The 18,942-nt window shown below is 44.1% G+C and overlaps 1 protein-coding gene across 1 annotated transcript in view; it reads right to left on the bottom strand.

Moving 5' to 3' along the window:
- HCFC2 (host cell factor C2) overlaps positions 1-18,942 on the bottom strand; it is a 47,177-nt gene that overhangs the window by 5,478 nt on the left and 22,757 nt on the right. Inside the window, exons 8-15 of the mRNA XM_048502277.1 lie at positions 17,917-18,093; positions 16,071-16,120; positions 8,164-8,281; positions 5,627-5,827; positions 4,487-4,557; positions 3,408-3,548; positions 1,996-2,181; positions 190-475 (exon numbers count right to left, since the gene is read on the bottom strand). Of these exons, the coding sequence (XP_048358234.1) occupies positions 190-475; positions 1,996-2,181; positions 3,408-3,548; positions 4,487-4,557; positions 5,627-5,827; positions 8,164-8,281; positions 16,071-16,120; positions 17,917-18,093 (1,230 nt within the window). The remainder of the gene's footprint in view (positions 1-189; positions 476-1,995; positions 2,182-3,407; positions 3,549-4,486; positions 4,558-5,626; positions 5,828-8,163; positions 8,282-16,070; positions 16,121-17,916; positions 18,094-18,942) is intronic.

Genomic DNA, 18,942 nt, shown 5'->3' on the forward strand with positions numbered 1-18,942 from the left:
AATTATTAGAGTAATGGCTCTCAGGGAGTCCTAAGTCAGCCAGTTTCTTCTGAAAAGGCAGAAAAATATCTCTATGAAAAAATAAAATTTCCACAACCTTCATCTGCCATCTACAGATAAAGATACGCATCTGAATGCAACATATTTATTTTCCCAGACAATCTAAGTGCAATGTGTCACTCCCTTTACCTTGCAGCCATCGAACTTGTGTGGCTGGTCCATATCCCCGCTCGTTCTTGGCCGAGATCCTAAACACTATGGCAGGTTTGGATGTGTGATCAACATGAGCATTTGCAAGCTGGGCAGCAGTCACTGTACAAGAGGTCTTAAGACCACAATAGATTTTCATAAACATCAGCTGGTTAGGATTTTCATGGAGTTGGTTGGTTCTGATAGCTAAGTAGGCAGAATATTCCAAGATATTTCCCGAAGGTGAAACAGGAGGCTCCCACGAAAGGTGAACACAATCTGCACTCTAATGAGGAAGAGGAGAAACTAAAGATAAATGACGGAACTCACAGGAAGTGTTGCATTACTGCAGCAGAGACGCGATTCAGAATCGGGGCGTAAAAAGGGCTCCTGGGAACTCACTCCTTTATCAAGAGACTTTATCTCCCAATTTTAGATATCTGAGGATTGGTTATGATTCCTTGTGAGTGAGAGAGACGGGCAGACACTGCTATGTATCCTACCACACTAGTGAATGAAGTCTGAAATCCTCCTCCAATTTAAGTGGGAAAACTATGTACTTCAGAGGAAGGCGCCTGAGTCTGAAGGAGAAATGGAAGAAAACTCTAAGTAGGAAACAAACCAGTGTTAATATTTTCATCTTTGTGGGGCTGAGCTTGGGCTCTGAAAAAAATAAATGCCACCACTATCACCATTTAGAACAGCGCGTTCCAAGTGCATCCTATAATCAGAGTAATCCTGGCAGCCTCCCTATAAAGAGCACAAATATCAGTATTCCCATAATACAAGGCTGAGAAGTAGAGACAATGGTATTCTTCAATCCATTCAATAAATTGACAGCTGGAAATTTAAACAAAACACCTCCTAGTTTATACTGCTTTTCCCCATGTTAAATCTGATACAGTCTGGGCTTAAAAAGCAGCTGGTCACGCCACTGGTCCACCTACTTCAGTAGAGTCTACTCTGAATTGCAGTGGTTCTCCATGGGCTAGGCAGAGAATGCACTTTCCCAATACCTGCTTCTTGAGATCATTTAAGTGGAGAATTAAAAAAGGTAAAGTTTCCCCTTCAGTCATGTTCGACCCTGGGGTATCACTGCAAGCAGTGATTTCATAGGCAAGATGTTTTTGTGGGGTAGTTTGCCATTGTTTTCCCCCGGCTATTCTTTACCCCCTTGCTGTGTGCTATTCTAGTGGAGAATAGATGCCAGCATATATATCTATATCTATATCTATATATCTATATATCTATCTATATATCTATATATATATCTATATCTATATCTATCTATATATATATCTATATATCTATATCTATATATCTATCTATCTATCTATCTATCTATCTATCTATCTATCTATCTATCTATCTATCTATCTATCTATCTATCTATCTATCTATCTATATATATATATATATATATATATATATATATATATATAAAAAATATATGAAGCTCCCTTATTACCACCAGATCACTAGTCCATCTATCGCCCTCTCTAACTAGCAGCATCACTCCACAGCCTGAGGCAGGTGAAACACTTTCCCAGCGCCTGCTGAACAAGGTCCTTTTGTGCTTTGCCACTGAACTACAGCCCTTCTCTACTACAGAATGTACCCTGTTTATCCTCCAAGAGATCGAAGAGTAATTTGCTGATTTTTCTCCCTTTGGTGTATTCAGATTCAAAACAGCTGATTTTGCTAGCTGTGCCCCATATGCTGGCTCTAATTCAGGATGAGCTCCAATGCTGCCCATTGAGGACTGTAGAGAACTACAATAAAAATCCACCCTCCCAACAGTCTTACCTTGCTAATTTTGACAATAGAAGGTGCTCCAGGAAACCCAGGGATGCAGGTCTTGAATTCACTGATTTTACTGAAGGGACCTATCCCACAGCCATTTATTGCTGCCACCCTGAACCTGTATAAAGTGCCAGGAGCAAGATCCTGTTTCTTAAGTAAAGTGTTGCTTGGAACATCTGCATTCTCTACCTAAAAATTTAAAACACACAAAAGAAATTACGTTGACTATTAATTTGTTCCATAGTTTAACGTATTTGTTGGCAGATGATGCCCCCTTAACGCCACAGGGCTCAGTATCTTTCTGCAATTATTTACATTTTTCACTGTGACTCAAGAAGAAAAAAGTGCAATTATACAGCACTGCAATTGGACAGTGCAAGCAGGATGGCAAACAACAAACTACACCCAGGCAAGGTGTAACAGAATTACAATGGCAGAAGACAATGCAGTAAAGGCAAAATTATACCACCCTCTTTATAAAGAAGCCTTCCTGGACTGTCCCATTATATTACAGTTCCAATCTCCTTAGATCTTTGGAATATTTCCATTATCCTGCAAAATAACAGATCTGTGGGAGTCTTCCTGACCTCTTCAGGCAGACCATTCCACAAGGTGGGGGCCGTCAAAGAGAATGTTTATGAATGGGCAGCTGCTATCTTTCTCATTTGCAGGTTGGCATCTTTAGAACACTTTGCTTGGGTGAGCCAATCAGCAAAATTAAGATAAATGGGACTGGATCCCACAGATCTGTTCCAATGGAGGCACTTCCCTCCTGCCCAGTGAGTCTTCTGCAAGGAGCAGGAGAGCCTCTTACACCGGCAGAAGGCTCCTTGTTCCAGAAAAAACTGCCACAATTAGCAGAGCAGACCACAGAGCACAATCCAGATGAGTGCAAGACCTGCTGGTTTCAATGGCAGTGTTGAAAACACATGCTGTTATCTCTCCTACTGATCACAACGGGATCTAAATACGCTTAACTTGAGCCCATATGTGAATACATGAAGTTGCCTTGCACCAAATCCAACCACTGGTCCATCAAGGCTAGGACTGCCTGTCCAGACTGGCTCTGGCTCTCCAAGGCTTCCAGAAAGAGATCTTTTGCGTCACCTGCTCCCTGATCTTTTCACTGGAGATGATGGGAATTGAACCTGGAATCTTCTGCATGCCAAGCAGAAGACTGAGCCACAACTTCTCCCTCCTCTTCACTGAGGTCATGGTCTGGGATCTTAAAATACTTTGGTGGGACAGTGAGAGCGAGGAAGAGCATGAAGGCAGGTAACAACTGTAAGGGCAAGTTGGAGGTAATGAGGAAAACACAGGACAACAGATGAAAGAAATAAATGATCACCCAACTGGGCTGGTTGTACCATGACAACAAGATGTTAGCATATTTACGTATAAGAATTCACAAGCACCTTGCTAGAAAGGACTGCCTTTTCTTCTGGCAGCAAATAGAACTGGTTCACCAAAGCACTGTTGCTCTGAAAAATGCCAACATCATACCATCTTCGTTCGCGTCCTCTCACTCTCGCATTTTGCCTCGATGGAGAAGTTTTCTGTTGATTGGGCAAAAAGTTTAATTAAAGTACAAGTTATCTTCTATACAACCAGCATTCCCTCCCCTCCCAACCCCCCCCCCCACTTTGATATACTTATGTTTGAAGAAAAAGGAAGAGAAAATTGACAATTTTTTCAAAAATCCAATTGGGCAATGTCTACCCTTCCTATGTTGCAGCAACGACATCACCAGATCAGACACGCAGAGGTGGGATCCAACCAGTTCTCACCACTTCTCTAGAAGTGGTTACTAATTTTTTTCTGAGTGCCGAGAAGGGGTTACTAAAGCAACCTCCCTGCCCAATAGGGACTGGAGGTGCGTGTGTGCAGCGGCGCCACTGTTTGAATCCCACCCCCATCGGAACCTGTTATGAAAACTTTTGGATCCCACCACTGGACATGTTTGTTTGCAAGACATCACCTTGAAAACATTGTAGAATTTCCAGTGTTCAGCGCACTAAATATCTTCTTACCGGTTCTTAGAACTGTCCAGTAATACAGGCCATCATTACCGCGGTGGGTATGAAGTTGAAAGGAAATGGCTTGCAATCATAGGGGCCTTACTATAGCAAGATCTGAACTAATGAATACCCGAAAATGACTTCAGGGCCCAAAGACCTCAATACTATGACTATGTACCATGACAACAAAACTCCAGGGCCACAACAGAAAGGTCCTTCCCAAGATCTTTTAAGTGCAAATGTCAGGGACTTAACCGGTATCCTTCAGCATTTAAAGCATGTACTGTTACTAACAAGTCATGGCGGTTCCCTAGTGGTGTGGATCATATTTTAAAAGCAATGACTTCCAAGATGAAATACATCATCATCACCATCACCACCACCATCATCATCATCATCATTTCATTCAGTTTTTAGATGGCTCCCCTTGCTTATGCCATACTGACTATATTAAACAGAAAGGATCATATACTTACAGGCAACTGTACCGACGAATCATCTGAGCTGACAGAGGCCACTCTAGCTGAAGCTGCTGCAGTCTCATTGACTAGACCCCAAAATAATATTTTAAAACAATTATTGGTTCAGGGGCAAAAGAAAGAAACCAGAAATTTTTTTACAGACTAGCGTTCAAATGTACTAAACATAACAAAGGTATTTTCCAAAAAAAAAAAAAATCAAAATTTTCGTATCACACAAGTTTAGTTAAACCTAAACCTGCCAATGCTGCTTCAGGGATAGGGCTCCTTGCATAGTGCCACGGGTAAAGATATAGGACTGCCAGTATCTAAGCTACTGGCTGAAGTCAATAAGTATAGCTGAAATGAAGTTTGAAAGGAGTGTATGGAGAGACTTCTATGACAAGTAAATGCTATTACTTTGGGTAGTTTAAAAAATGGTCCAGGAAAATATTTTGTTCAAGAGCTCTACAGCAATACTCCAGAGGACCCAGCATTTTCAGAAAGCCATTGGGACTTTTAAAAACACTTACATAGCTTCAACTGAAATTTATACCCAACATGAGGGGTGAAAATTAAGTTTGTGAGGCTTAATATTGAATGACAGATCAAGACAATACGAAAGAAGTTTCTAAGAAAAGGAAGTCATCCTTATAAATAACAGATTTCACCTAAACAAAATGTTTTCCTTAGATACTGTCCACACAAAGCTCATAACACACTGCTCATTTCAGACATATCTATCAGAGATCACCAAAAAAGTCAACAGCAATCCACAAAAAGGCACTTAAGCAAAGGGCTAACGTTTCCAATTAAGAAAGAAAAATAATCCAAACAAGGGCAATTTCTAAAACATATCCCCCCCCCCAAAAAAAAGAGGTCAAAAAGAGGGCCTAAGAAGCAACAAATCCACTGAGAACTAAATACTTTCTAACAGATCTCAAAACAATTCAAAAGGACAATTGTCTTGTTAAAAGACAGGCAGGCAGAGGCATGGAGATTCCAGATGCCAAATTTGTCATCAACATCTGCATCTACCTAGGGTGAATGTCCAACCTGGGCTCTACATAAGAAACAAAAAACAGCCAAATGGAAGAAGCAAATCTGATGATCTTAGATATATATGGCTCAAAATACAGGATGTGAAACATTTCAAACCTTCAGGTTTTGAACTGACTGTTGTTAGTGAAGTGTCATCTTTTACAACTGCCCCATTTGTACTGGAGGACTCAGTTTTAACAGCCTGCTGGGTTACCATATTTTGTGCGGTGGAGACAACACTGGATACAGAAGGGTCAGATTTTGCAGCTCTTGTATCAAAGTCAAGTAATTCATTTACATTTGCTGAGACCTCCGAACCTGAAAAAGGGGAAAGGGGGTGGGGAACAATGCGTGAAACTGACAGCAAGTTTTCAGTGCATCCCTAAAGGAGCTGTGAATTAGTACTCCCCTTCAGACACATGCATTGCACAGTTTTTATCTTTTCAAACAGAGAGAGAGAGAGAGAGAGAGAGAGAGAGAGATTGAGTCAACCTTGAGCCAATGACCCTCAAAAACATCCTATCATTAACAATCTTGGTCACATCTTGCAAACTGAGAGCTCTGGCTTCCTTTATACAGTCAATCTTCCTCTTCTCCTGCTGCCTTTTTCTAGCATTATCATCTTTTCCAGTGACATCTTCTCATATGAAGACAGTAGGACAGCCTGAGTTTAGTCATTTTAGAAGAAGAACAGTTTGGATTTATACCCCACCTTTCTCTCCTGTAAGGAGACTCAAGGTGGCTTACAAGCTCCTTTCCCTTCCTCTCTCCACAACAGACACCTTGTGAGGTAGGTGGGGCTGAGTTCCAAAGAACTGTGACTAGCCCCAGGTCACCCAGCAGGGATATAGGAGTGCAGAAACACATCTGGCTCACCAGATAAGCCTCTGCCACTCAGGTGGAGGAGTGGGGAATCAAACCCGGTTCTCCAGATTAGAGTCCACCTGCTCTTAACCACTACACCATGCTTCTAGGGCAGTGATGGTGAACCTTTTTGAGACCGAGTGCCCAAATTGCAACCCAAACCCCACTTATTTACCGCAAAGTGCCAACTCGGCAATTTAACCTGAAGCTGATGTTTTAGTTTAGAAAAAACTGGTTGGCTCCCTCCGCCCCACCCGCTCGAGAAGGGGTCAGCCTGCTGTAGCCTCCAGCAAGTCCCACGCGCACCGCTCTGTGCCTCTCTAGCATCTCTGCTCCTCGCCCACCCCACCCCCCGCCCCCCCGGCAGCAGCCACCCGGAACACAGGCACCAGGCCTGCCAGCCAAGTCCTCCCTACTCACTGCGGTGCGTGCACATCGTGCTCAGTGGCCCAGGCCAGCCTAGATATGTGTGTGTGTTTGTGGGGGGTGATTTTCCACCCCCCACGTGATGAACTCTGTGTGTGCGGGCCTACAGAGAGGGCTCCAAGTGCCACCTCTGGCACCCATGCCATAGGTTCACCATCACTGTTCTAGGAAGAGTTCAGGCTTGATTTGATGTAGAACCCACTTATGATTTTTCGATCGTTCATGGTATCCATAAAACTCTCCTTTAACACCACATTTATGTCAGTTGTTTTCATTGACCAACTTTCACACTCATACATAGTAATGGACAATATCATGACATGAATTAACTTGGAATTAATTGTTTGACCAGTATTGATTCTCTGCCACCTGAACATCCTCAAACATAGTTTTCAGAAGTTCAACAGTAACTCAGTACACTTTGGGCAGAAGGAAAGACAATGGATGCTAGACTAGAAGAGACAAGAACAGGCACCCACTGACCCACCAATTGCAGCTGGCAAGGAATCCCAAGCAGAAGATCTTTCCTTCTTCTCCTATGCAAAATCCCTAATAACTTTGCAACACCATTCTTTCAAAAGGGAAGTGTGAAAACTTAGCTCAAAATATTCTTTAACTTGCTGTGCCTCAGCCCACCCCCCTCTTCAGCCATGACACACAGAACCCCATTCCTTCATTTCATTCTGTGCAGCAAAACTATTCCCGATATCCCAGAACCTCCACCCTTTCTGAAGAGTTCCATCTACTGTTAGTTCAGTGGATTTTTCATTGTTTAGCCACTTTTCTGTGCTTTCTAAAAAGTTGGAAAGCAAAGTGCAATAACTTGTTCGTGGTTTTACTTTTATTAAGAAAGAAAAATAAGGTTGAATTCCACCAGTGCTAGTGTGCAATTCCAGTGCAAAGACCCTTCTGCTAATGCAAAACATCGGAAGAGCACCTCACACCTTGTAATGCAGAAAGACATAAGCGTTCAAAAATGGGGAAGTTTGATCTATCGTCTCTACTGCTCAAGACATCAGCATCTCTGATCTCAGCCAGAATTGAATGAAACGGGACAATTCACGTCAAGATATCTAACATTCTCTCCTACTGTCCGACTGAAGAGAAATTTTATTTCAAATCAGATGCTCTGGGCTGGGAAATCTCTCATTTGACAAGATTGCTTTCCTTCTCACAGACATCAAAAACAAAACCACATTCTCACAAACCCATTTGTCAGTACTATTGTCAACAGATCTCATCAAACCAAAGAGCTGGTGAGCATTTCAGCATACATTTTGCAGAGCTTCAGCAAATATCAGCATACATTTTGCAGCAGATCTAACAGCCATGCTTACCATGTGCTTACCATGAAGCCTTCTTACCTAAAGTGCTAGCAGGCAGACATAAAAGGGCAATGGACTCTTTGGAAATTAAATTATTCTTTTTTGCATTTTCAGATTCCGTAACCTTTGCTTTAGTTTCTGAAGTCGAAATCTGCACCTAGTTGGGGAAGGGGGGGAAAAGTATCAGTGAGTGCTTAATAATAATGGTTTCCCATCTGCCCTTCAGTACAAGCCCAAACCTCATTACACAGCCTCAGCTACTGAGAAACATAGCCAAAGAAGACTGTAAGAGAGGCTTTGGCAGAGTTCTTCACTTATGCCCCCTCAACTGCTAATGTCCATTTCTTTGTGTATCACATGGGAATTACATGTGTGAATGAACAAACAGCTGGCATGGGAAGGGTTAAACAGAACTTCCTCTCTCCTACAAATCACCTGTGGGTACTTTATTGAGACTTTTATTATTCTGATTTGATTGATTATAAGATGGCACTGCAGTGGGATACAATGTAGTATCTTTACATAATGTGGAGAAATTAGCACTGAGGGGCAAAAGGAGAATGATCTATGGTAGATATTCATCCCATCCCATCAGCCAAGGCTCAATTCAAATTATGGCCCCTGTTAAAAATTAGTTGTTACCAGAATAACTGGCAGGTATGATTTGTTTGCTAGTCACCACATAGATCAATCAATATGTGATTTCTTAGAAAGGCCTAGAAAATTACTATTTATTTACTTTCTCACCTCCTTTATACTCTGCCTTTCCTCCAAAAAGTAGGGGATCCAAAGTAGCTTACATCATTCTCTCCTCCATTTTATCCTCACAGCAACTCTGTAAGGTAGTTAGGCTGAGTGTGCATGATTGGTCTAAGGCAGGGGTCTGTAACCTGTGGATCTCCAGATGTTCATGGACTACAAATCCCATCAGCCCCTGCCAGCATGGCCAATTAGCCATGCTGGCAGGGGCTAATGGGATTTGTAGTCCATGAAATGTAGCCGGGAGGTTCTGGAAGCTAAATTTAGGCTGCTAGGAAACAGGTTGAAGTCCAGGACCCCCAAGGTGGCATTCTCAGAAATGCTACCCGTTCCACGCGCAGGGCGAGCTAGGCAAGCGGAGATACAGGGTCTCAATGCGTGGATGAGAAGGTGGTGCAAGGCAGAGGGTTTCAGATTTGTCAGGAACTGGGGAACCTTTTGGGACAAGGCAGGCCTGTACAAAAGGGACGGGCTTCATCTGAACCAAAGAGGAACCAGGCTGCTGGCGCTCAACATTAAAAAGGTGGCAGAACAGCTTTTAAACTGATCCCTGGGGGAAAGCCGACAGGAGCAGAGGTGACTTCGGTTCGGAATACAGTATCTATGGGGATGCAGACAGAGAGGGAGGTTTTTCTAAATCAACCACATACAAGCAAGGAACATAGCAATGTGCCTGTGACAAGGGATAGTGTCTACAAAAGACTTGAGGGTAAAGCACATAAATCCCAGGTTAAGGACAGAGGCAGGGTATACAGGTGTCTCTATGCTAATAGTAGAAGCCTTCGACCTAAAATGGGGGAGCTGGAGTACAGAGTTTTGAAGGAGGACTTTGATATAGTGGGCATTACAGAGACATGGTGGAATGAGGAGAACCAGTGGGATGCTGTTATACCAGGCTACAGGCTCTATAGGAAGGATAGGACAGGGCGCATTGGGGGTGGAGTTGCCCTTTACATAAAAGAGAGCATAGTGTCACATAAAATAGACAATGAAAGGGGAGCTGGTTCCCCTACAGAATCACTGTGGATATCAATACCAGGTGTGAAGGACAGTTTAATATTAGGAATATATTATCGTCCCCCTGACCAAAGTGCACAAGAGGATTCTGAGATGGAAAAAGAAATTAGAGAGGCCAACAAAAAACAAAAATGTAGTGGTAATGGGTGATTTTAACTATCCCCATATAAACTGGAAAAATGCATGTTCAGGTCATAGTAAGGAGAGAGCATTCCTGGATATGCTAAATGACTGTGGCTTAGAGCAGATGGTTGTGGAACCAACCAGGGGAGAGGTGATCCTAGATCTAATTCTATGTGGGACCCAGGACCTGGTGCAGGAAGTCAGTGTTGTTGAGCCGATAGGGAACAGCGACCACAATGCTGTCAGATTCAGTATCTCAGCATGCGAACAAGTGACAACTACTAATGTAGTTGCATTCGCCTTCAGAAAGGGAAATTTCTCAAAGATGAGGGGGATAGTGTGCAGGAAGCTGAAAGGGAAAATCAAGAGAGTCAAAACTGTCCAAGATGCTTGGAGGTTATTTAAAAACACAGTCTTAAAATCTCAGCTGGAATGTGTTCCGCAGGTTAGGAAAGGCAGCACCCAGTCTAAAGATAGCCACCATGGTTAACAAGAGGTTGGAGAAAATTATTGTAGAAAAAGAGCAAAAAAAAAATGTCTTTTAGAAAAATGGAAGTCCAGTTTGACTGATGAAGAATATGAGAGGGAACACAAAACGGTGGCAAAAGAGAAGCAAGTTAGCTGCCGCAAGGGAGGCAAAAGGATTATGAGGGAACGCATGGCTTGCAAAACATCAAGACCAGCAACAACAAACAAAGTTCTTCGCGCACATCAAAAGTAGTGGAAGCCAGCCAGGAAGCGGCAGGCCCGCGATTACGCGGGATGACAAAGGAACAAAGGGTTAAAAGGTAAAGATGAAAGATGATTGCAGAGAAGCTCGAAATGGGAATTCTTTTGCATCTTGTCTTCACTCCAAGAGGTGAGGTGGAGGAAAAAATTCCTGCACCTGAACCATGCTTCTTGGGAGGCGTAATCCGAGGAACTAGCAAAGATAGTGGTAGACAAGGAAGAAGTTCTTGGTGCAGCCATTGATAAACTAAATGCTACAACAAATCCCTCTGGCCCAGATTGCATTCATCCAAGAGTTCTTAAAGAGCTCAAGCATGAAATTGCTGATCTTCTCACTTTAATATGCAACCTCTATCCTCTGAAATCAGGGCTCCATCCCTGAAGACTGGAAGATGGCCAATGTCACACCAATTTTTAAGAAAGGATCTAGGGGGGACCCGGGAAATTACAGGCCAGTAAGTTTGACACATCTGTTCCTGGTAAATTAGTAGAATCTATCATTACGAAGATAAAATTATAAACATGTAGAGAAAAGCAAGACCTGCTTGGAGAAAGAGTCAGCATGGCTTTTGCAAGAGGCAAATCCTGTCTTACAAACTTACCAGAGTTCTTTTTGATGGTGTAAACAGGCATGTGGATAAGTGGGGAACCACAGTGGACATTGTCTACTTGGATTTCCAAAGTTAAGAGCTTTTGACAAAGTTCCCTCACCAGAGACTCATTGAGAAAAAAACTCCAGCAAATGAAGGAATAAGAGGGGAAGTCCTCCTATGGGATTAAAAAACTGGTTGGAGAAACAGGAAGCAAAAGAGTGGGTGTAAATGGGAAGTTCTCACAATGGAGAGATGTAGGAGTGAGTGTGTCCCCAAGCTGGATCCATTTTGGGACCAGTGCTCTTTTAACCCATTCATAAATGACTCCTTGGAAGTAGGGTGGTAAAGTGGTGGCCAAGTTTCTGGCAGATGATACCAAATTATGGTAGGGTGGTGAGAACCTACAAAGGATCATGCTAAGCGAGCTCCAAGCTGGGACCCTTGGATAAATTAGGGTGAGTGGGCTAAGAAAATGGCAAATGCAGTTCAATGTAGCAAAATGCAAAGTAGATGCACATAGGGGACAAAAAAAAAAATCCAAACTTCACATACTGCTACCAAGGGTCAGTGCTATCAGCTCACAGACTAGGAAAGGGATTTTGGGCTGCCTTAGTTGATAGTTCCATGGGAATGTCAACTCAATGCATGGCAGCTGTGAAAAAGGCAAAACCCTATGCTGGGGATCATTATAGGAAAAAGGAATTGAGTAAATAAAACTGGTGCAAAGCGATTGTCGCTGCGTCTCTTATATAGGCAGTGGTGCAAATCAAGACTTCTGGAGTACTGTGTCCAGTTCTGGTCACCGATCTCAAAAAAAGCGATATTGAGTGGAGAGATAGAAAAAGTGCAGAGAAGGGCAACAAGGATGATTGAGGGACTGGAGCACCTTCCCTATGAGGAGAGGCTGCAGCGTTTGGGACTCTTTAGTTTGGAGAGGAGACGTCTGAGGGGGGATATGATTGAAGTCTATAAAATTATGCATGGGGTAGAAAATGTTGACAGAGAGAAATTTTTCTCTCTTTCTCAATAAATACTAGAACCAGGGGCATTCATTGAAAATGCTGGGGAAGAATTAGGACTAATAAAAGGAAAACACTTCTTCAATGAACGGGTGATTGGTGTTTGGAATATGCTGCCACAGGAGGTGGTGATGGCCACTAACCTGGATAGCTTTAAAAGGGGCTTGGACAGATTTATGGAGGAGAAGTCGATTTATGGCTACCAATCTTGAACTTTTTGATCTGAGATTGCAAATGCCTTAACAGACCAGGTGATCGAGAGCAACAGCCGCAGAAGGCTGTTCCTTTCACATCCTGCATGTGAGCTCCCAAAGCAGGGGTGTAGCTAGGGTAAATGGAGCCCGGGGCAAAATCTGAGTTTTGCGCCCACCCCCAATATGGGCAGCGTCCCTCCCCCACCATGACCAAACAACATTTTTTGCACCAGGTCATCTCAAAGTCACCATCGCATTATAGAACATGCCCCAACACACAAATCTGAACACACCCAGGGCTCCCTAGTTTAAACAACATTGAAAGTGATGCTATTTTTTGAAGGCGGGGAATCCACCCTGAAACAGCATCACTTTTAGTGTTGTTTAAACTACAGAGCCCAGATTCTCCTTTTAAATCCACCTTAAGGGATACTCTGGGCTCCCTAGTTTAAACAACATTGAAAGTGATGCTGTGGGGGGTGGCGGGGCGGGGGGGTGATGGGGGGGGGGGGGTGAGGGGGTGGGGGGGTGGGGGGTTGGGGGGTGGGGGGTGGGGGGGGTGGGGGGGGGGGGGGGTGGGGGGGGGGGGGGGTGGGGGGGGGGGGGGGTGGGGGGGGGGGGGGGTGGGGGGGGGGGGGGGTGGGGGGGGGGGGGGGTGGGGGGGGGGGGGGGGGGGGGGGGGGGGGGGTGGGGGGGGGGGGGGGTGGGGGGGGGGGGGGGGGGGAGGGTGGGAGGGTGGGAGGGGGGGGGGGGTGGGGGGGGGGGGGGAGGGGGGGGGGGGGGGGGGGGGGGGGGGGGCGGGGGGGGGGGGGGGGGGGGGGGGGGGGGGGGGGGGGGGGGGGTGGGGTGGGGGGGGGGTGAGGGGGGGTGATCCTAGATCTAATTCTATGGCATGGGACTAGGGACCTGAATTCTGGGAAGTCAGTGTTGTTGAGCCGATGCGAGGAATTAAGCGGTCCCACAATGCTGTCCAGATTCAGTATCTCAGCATGCTTGAGACAAGTGACAACTACCAATGTGGTTGCATTCGCCTTCAGAAAAGGAAATTTCTCAAAGATGATGGGGGGATGGTGTGCAGGAAGCTGAAAGGGAAAATCAAGAGAGTCAAAACTGTCCAAGATGCTTGGAGGTTATTTAAAAAACACAGTCTTAAAAGCTCAGCTGGAATCTTGTTCCACTGAGTTAGGAAAGGCAGCACCCAGTCTAAAGAGAAAGCCACCATGGATTTAACAAGAGAGGTTGAGAAAATTATCAGAAAAAAAGAAAATGTCTTTTAGAAATGGGAAGTCCAGTTTGACTGAGTGAAGAATATGAGAGGAGGAACTTTAAGCGGTGGCAAAAGAGAAACAAGTTAACTGCAAGGGGAGGCAAAAAAGGATTATGAGGAACGCATGAAAGCTGCAAAACATCAAGACCAATAACAAGCAGTTCTTCAAGTACATCAAAAGTAGGAAGCCAGCCAGGGAGGCGATAGGCCTGTTAGATGACGAAGGAACAAAGAGTGTGCTAAAAGATGACAGGGAGATTGCAGAGAAGCTGAATGAATTTTTTGCATCTGTCTTCACCCAAGAGGAGGTGAGGAAAATTCCTGCACCTGAATTGCTTCTTAGGAGGCGAATCCGAGGAACTAGCAAAGATAGTGGTGGAGCAGAAGGAAGAAGTTCTAGCAGCCATTGATAAACTAAATGCTACCAAATCCCCTGGCCCAGATTGCATTCATCCAAGAGTTCTTAAGAGAGAGCTCCAAACCATGAAGTACTGATCTTCTCACTTTAATGTACAGCTTATCCCACAGAAATCCAGGCTCCATCCCACAGAAGACTGGAAGATGGCCAATGTCTCCACCAATTTTTAAGAAAGGGATCTAGGGGGGACCAGGGAAGTTACAGGCCAGTCAGTTTATTTATCTGTTTCCTGGTAAATTAGTAGAATCTATCATTAAAGATAAAATTATAAAACATGTAGAAAAGCAAGACCTGCTGAGAAAAGAGTCAGCATAGCTTTTGCAGAAGCAAATCCTGTCTTACAAACTTACTAGAGTTCTTTGATGGTGTAAACAGGCATGTGGATAAGGGGGAACCAGTGGACATTGTCTACTTGGATTTCCAAAAGGCTTTTGACAAAGTTCCTCACCAGAGACTATTGAGAAAACTCAGCAATGAAGGAATAAGAGGGGAAGTCCTCCTATGGATTAAAAACTGGTTGAGAAACAGGAAGCAAAGGGTGGGTGTAAAATGGAAGTTCTCACAATGGAGAGATGTAGGGAGTGGTGTCCCCCAAGGATCCATTTTGGGACCAGTGCTCTTCTAACCTATTCATAAATGACCTGGAAGTACTGAGGTGGGTAGCGTGGTGGCCAAGTTTGCAAATGATACCAAATTATGTAGGGTGGTAGAGAACCACAAAGGATTGCGAAGAGCTCCAAAGCGGACCTTGATAAATTAGGTGAGTGGGCTAAGAAATGGCAAATGCAGTTCAATGTAGCAAAATGCAAAGTGATGCACATAGGGGCAAAAAATCCAAACTTCACATACAAGCTACAAGGGTCAGTGCTATCAGTCACAGACTAGGAGAGGGATTTGGAAGTCTTGGTTAGTAGTTCCATTGGGAATGAAACTCAATGCATGGCAGCTGTGAAAAAGGCAAACCCTATGCTGGGGATCATTAGGAAAGGAATTGAGAATGGAAACTGCAAAGGAATTGTCATGCCCTTATATAAAAGCAGTGGATTGCAACCGCACTTGGAGTACTGTGTCCAGTTCCTGGTCGCCGCATCTCAAAAGGAGATATTGAGGAGATAGAAAAAATTGCAGAGAAGGGCAACAAGGATGATTGAGGGGACTGGAGCACCTTCCCTATGAGGAGAGGCACAGATTTGGGACTCTTTAGTTTTATGACTGACTGAGAGGATATGATTGAGGTCACAAATTATGCATGGGGTAGAAATGTTGACAGAGAGAAATTTTCTCTCTACTCTGTCTAGAACCAGGGGGCATTCATTGAAAATGCTGGGGGAAAATTAGGACTAATAAAAGGAAACACTTCTTCACGCAACGTGTGATTGGTGTTTGGAATATGCTACCACAGGAGGTGGTGATGGCCACTAACCTGGATAGCTTTAAAAGGGGCTTGGACAGATTTATGGAGGAGAAGTCGATTTATGGCTACCAATCTTGATCCTCCTTGATCTGAGATTGCAAATGCCTTAACAGACCAGGTGCTCGGGAGCAACAGCCGCAGAAGGCCATTGCTTTCACCTCCTGCATGTGAGCTCCCAAAGGTACCTGGTGGGCCACTGCGAGTAGCAGAGAGCTGGACTAGATGGACTCTGGTCTGATCCAGCTGGCTTGTTCTTATGTTCTTATGAATATCTGGAGAGCCCCAGGTTGCAGACCCCTGGTCTAAGGTCACCCAGCAAGCTTTCATGGCAGAGTGGGAATCCAAACCTGAATCTCCCACATCCTAGCCTATATACCCTACACCATACGGGTTCTTCCCAAGTCTATACTTACATTGTTAGGAAGTTTATTGATCATTTGGGTGCAAAGATCCAGCTTGATTCCTAGAGGAAGGACAGTATGCATTAATTGTAGGTTCTGCTGCAGGGAAGTACCATCTCTTGTGTAACAGTAAAACACACTCAACCAGAGAAGTGCACATAAAGCACTAAAATACTTGGAAGTCTACTACCACAGTTAGGGGGCACTTTCTTTCCCTGTTGCTAGAGACAGTATGTTGGATCCCACCAACAAGCTGCACCAACAGCTGCGCCTTCTTCCTTCCTCTAGCAGAAATGTCTCTTGCATCAGGGGAAAGCACCATCATTAGCACAATAGATCAGTGGGATCTGATAGAACCCTGTTCTATTGTTAACATGCGCACGCACACACAATCCATTTCTTGTAACAACATATTCAAAAATGAAAACAGGTATAACTAATATTGAAACTATTTTCCCTCTTTAATGACTTCAAATTAACTTATTGAGCAAAAAGGAGAGGACGGGAAAACCCCAACCCAAATCTGCAATTCTGGGAAGAACCTAATGTGTATTTGAAATAAGCAAGGAAGTGTTCTCATTTACCAGAAAAAAGAAGTAAATCTGACCACAGTGCTGACCTGAGATTTAAAAGGACTCACCAGGTCACCCTGAGAGGGTCTCCTGAGGTCAAGTCCTGCCCTGGCCCAGCCTCCATATGACAGGAAGACTTCTCAGGAGAGAAAAGCTTCTGCTCCTTCCCTCATGTTTTGTTCCTGCCTGCCTGTGACCTTTGTGACCCAGCCTAGTACTAAGCTGGCCACTTAACAGGCACTCAACATAGGTTCCATTTTCTGGTATGGGGTTTCTCGCACAAGGTGTGGGGACAGTTCAACAGCCCAGCATTTGCTTTTCCTGCAGAAGATTGCCACAGTCAGTGGCGTCTCCAATTCAAAAGTATGCCAGGCAGAAGTGATCTTTCTCTGCAAGCCAGAACAGCAACACTGAACTAAATAGACCAATGGTCTGTCTTGGTAGAAGGCACCTTCACATGCTCATTACTGCAGTCCATGCCACTGTCACACCCTGGCAGGGCCATCTCCTGCAAATTTTTACCAGAGTGCTGAAACGCACCAAGAACCAGAACTTGTGAATTTGCCCAATGTTTTCCCCTCCCTTGATTAAAAGACAAATAGAGAAGAATGGGAAATAAAAAGTTAGAACAGATAATAGGGCTCCCAGTTACAAAAGGGATCTTTTCTCTTTTGTGAAGGAAGAGGCTGAAAAATATATTTTAAGCAATCTTTCGAGAATCTCAAGTGATTTTCTACAGTAGTTCTCCATCCTAGTTTCTTTGCCCATCTCCCTGAAGAACAACACTACTTGAAACGCGCACAGGTCAGACATTTCATAAAGAGGGTAGTTTATTATTTTTTCCTCATGAGCATTTGGCATAGTTCCTTCTTTTACGGTGGTTCCTATAAGATACAGATCTTTCCCCATCTGCCACAGAATCAATTCCTCCCCTTTCCCTATATCGCTATGAAACTGCAGAAGTGCAAAAGAAGCGGCTAATTTCCTGCCCCACCAAAGTGAACCAACGCTAGACAAGGTGATAGAACACTGAGGTGGATTAATCCAGCCAGCAGTAGCAGCCTTCCAGGGAAGCGGTCCTTTAGAAACTTGCCCAGTAAAGGACCAATCTGCCCCAGGTCATCAATGCTGTCCTTAGAACCTAATGTGGAAGGGGGAGAAGAGGCAGCAGTGTACAGACTCATTATTTTTATTCCATCACCACTCCCCAAAGTTCTTTGGGAACTTTAAGCACTTTACCCTCAAGTAGAGAGAGAGAAAGAGAGAGATTGAGCATATGATATTACCTTGTGCACTCGGTGTCTCTGGTACCATAGTAATAGGTATTTCAGCCGCAGGTGTTGGCGTATCAGAGCTTAACTGAAGAAGATACCCTTCAACAGTAGAAACTTCATCCCATTTAACTTGAAAGGAGTTGGTAGTAGCTCTGATCAGCTGTACTTGTGATGGTGCAGGTGGCTTCTCTTAAAAGGAGAACAGTGAACTCCAATTACATTGGATGCTGCAGCTTTCAGACTTCCCAGTACAATGTTTATGCAGTTGTAAGTTGTTTTAACCCAGAGGTCTGCAACCTGCGGCTCTCCAGATGTTCATGGACCACAAATCCATGGACTACAAATTGTAGTCCATGAACATCTGGAGAGCTGCAGGTTGCAGACCCCTGTTTTAACCAATCTGGTCCACTGTCTTGGGCCCTCTGCTTCAGCAAGCGGGGATGGAATCAGAGGTGGTGACTGATCAAAATGGATGCTCCTTAGCGCTACCCTAGATTGCTGGCTACCCATTCAGCCGAACCATTGCCCAACACAGTATAACAGCTTCAGAAGGATTCAAAATCGGATATAAGAAGCTGATTATCTTATAGACAAATAATCATATAGCTAAACAAGCTACCAGGCAAAACAAGGATTTCAAGACCATTTAATTTTTTTAAGTCATTAAGTTAAAACAGATTGGGTTGTCAGGGTAGTGAACACTAGAACATTTAAAACATTAAAGCTGCATTTAAAATAAGGCATATCTAAAATAAATTGCAAAACCATTCTTTTTTTTTTTTTACCCTTCCACAGACTGTTCTGCCGGCACATGCCTACAAGAAACTGAACAACCTAGACAGAAAGTAAATCGCAGCACAGAAAAATGTGTAGGGTTTCATCTCCGTATCTTCACAAAACCCGGAAGAAATGGCTGGAGTTTGTTTTGCCAACAACTCAGGAGGCTTCTTGAAAGAGGGTCTTCCTTTTCCAACATAAGGGCTGAGAAACCCTGTTTAGTGCAAACACCTCTCTCTCGGGGAAAGCTTTTAGTTTATA

This window comes from Sphaerodactylus townsendi, linkage group LG06 (genome assembly GCF_021028975.2).
Source record: "Sphaerodactylus townsendi isolate TG3544 linkage group LG06, MPM_Stown_v2.3, whole genome shotgun sequence".
NCBI classification, from domain to species: Eukaryota; Metazoa; Chordata; class Lepidosauria; order Squamata; family Sphaerodactylidae; genus Sphaerodactylus; species Sphaerodactylus townsendi.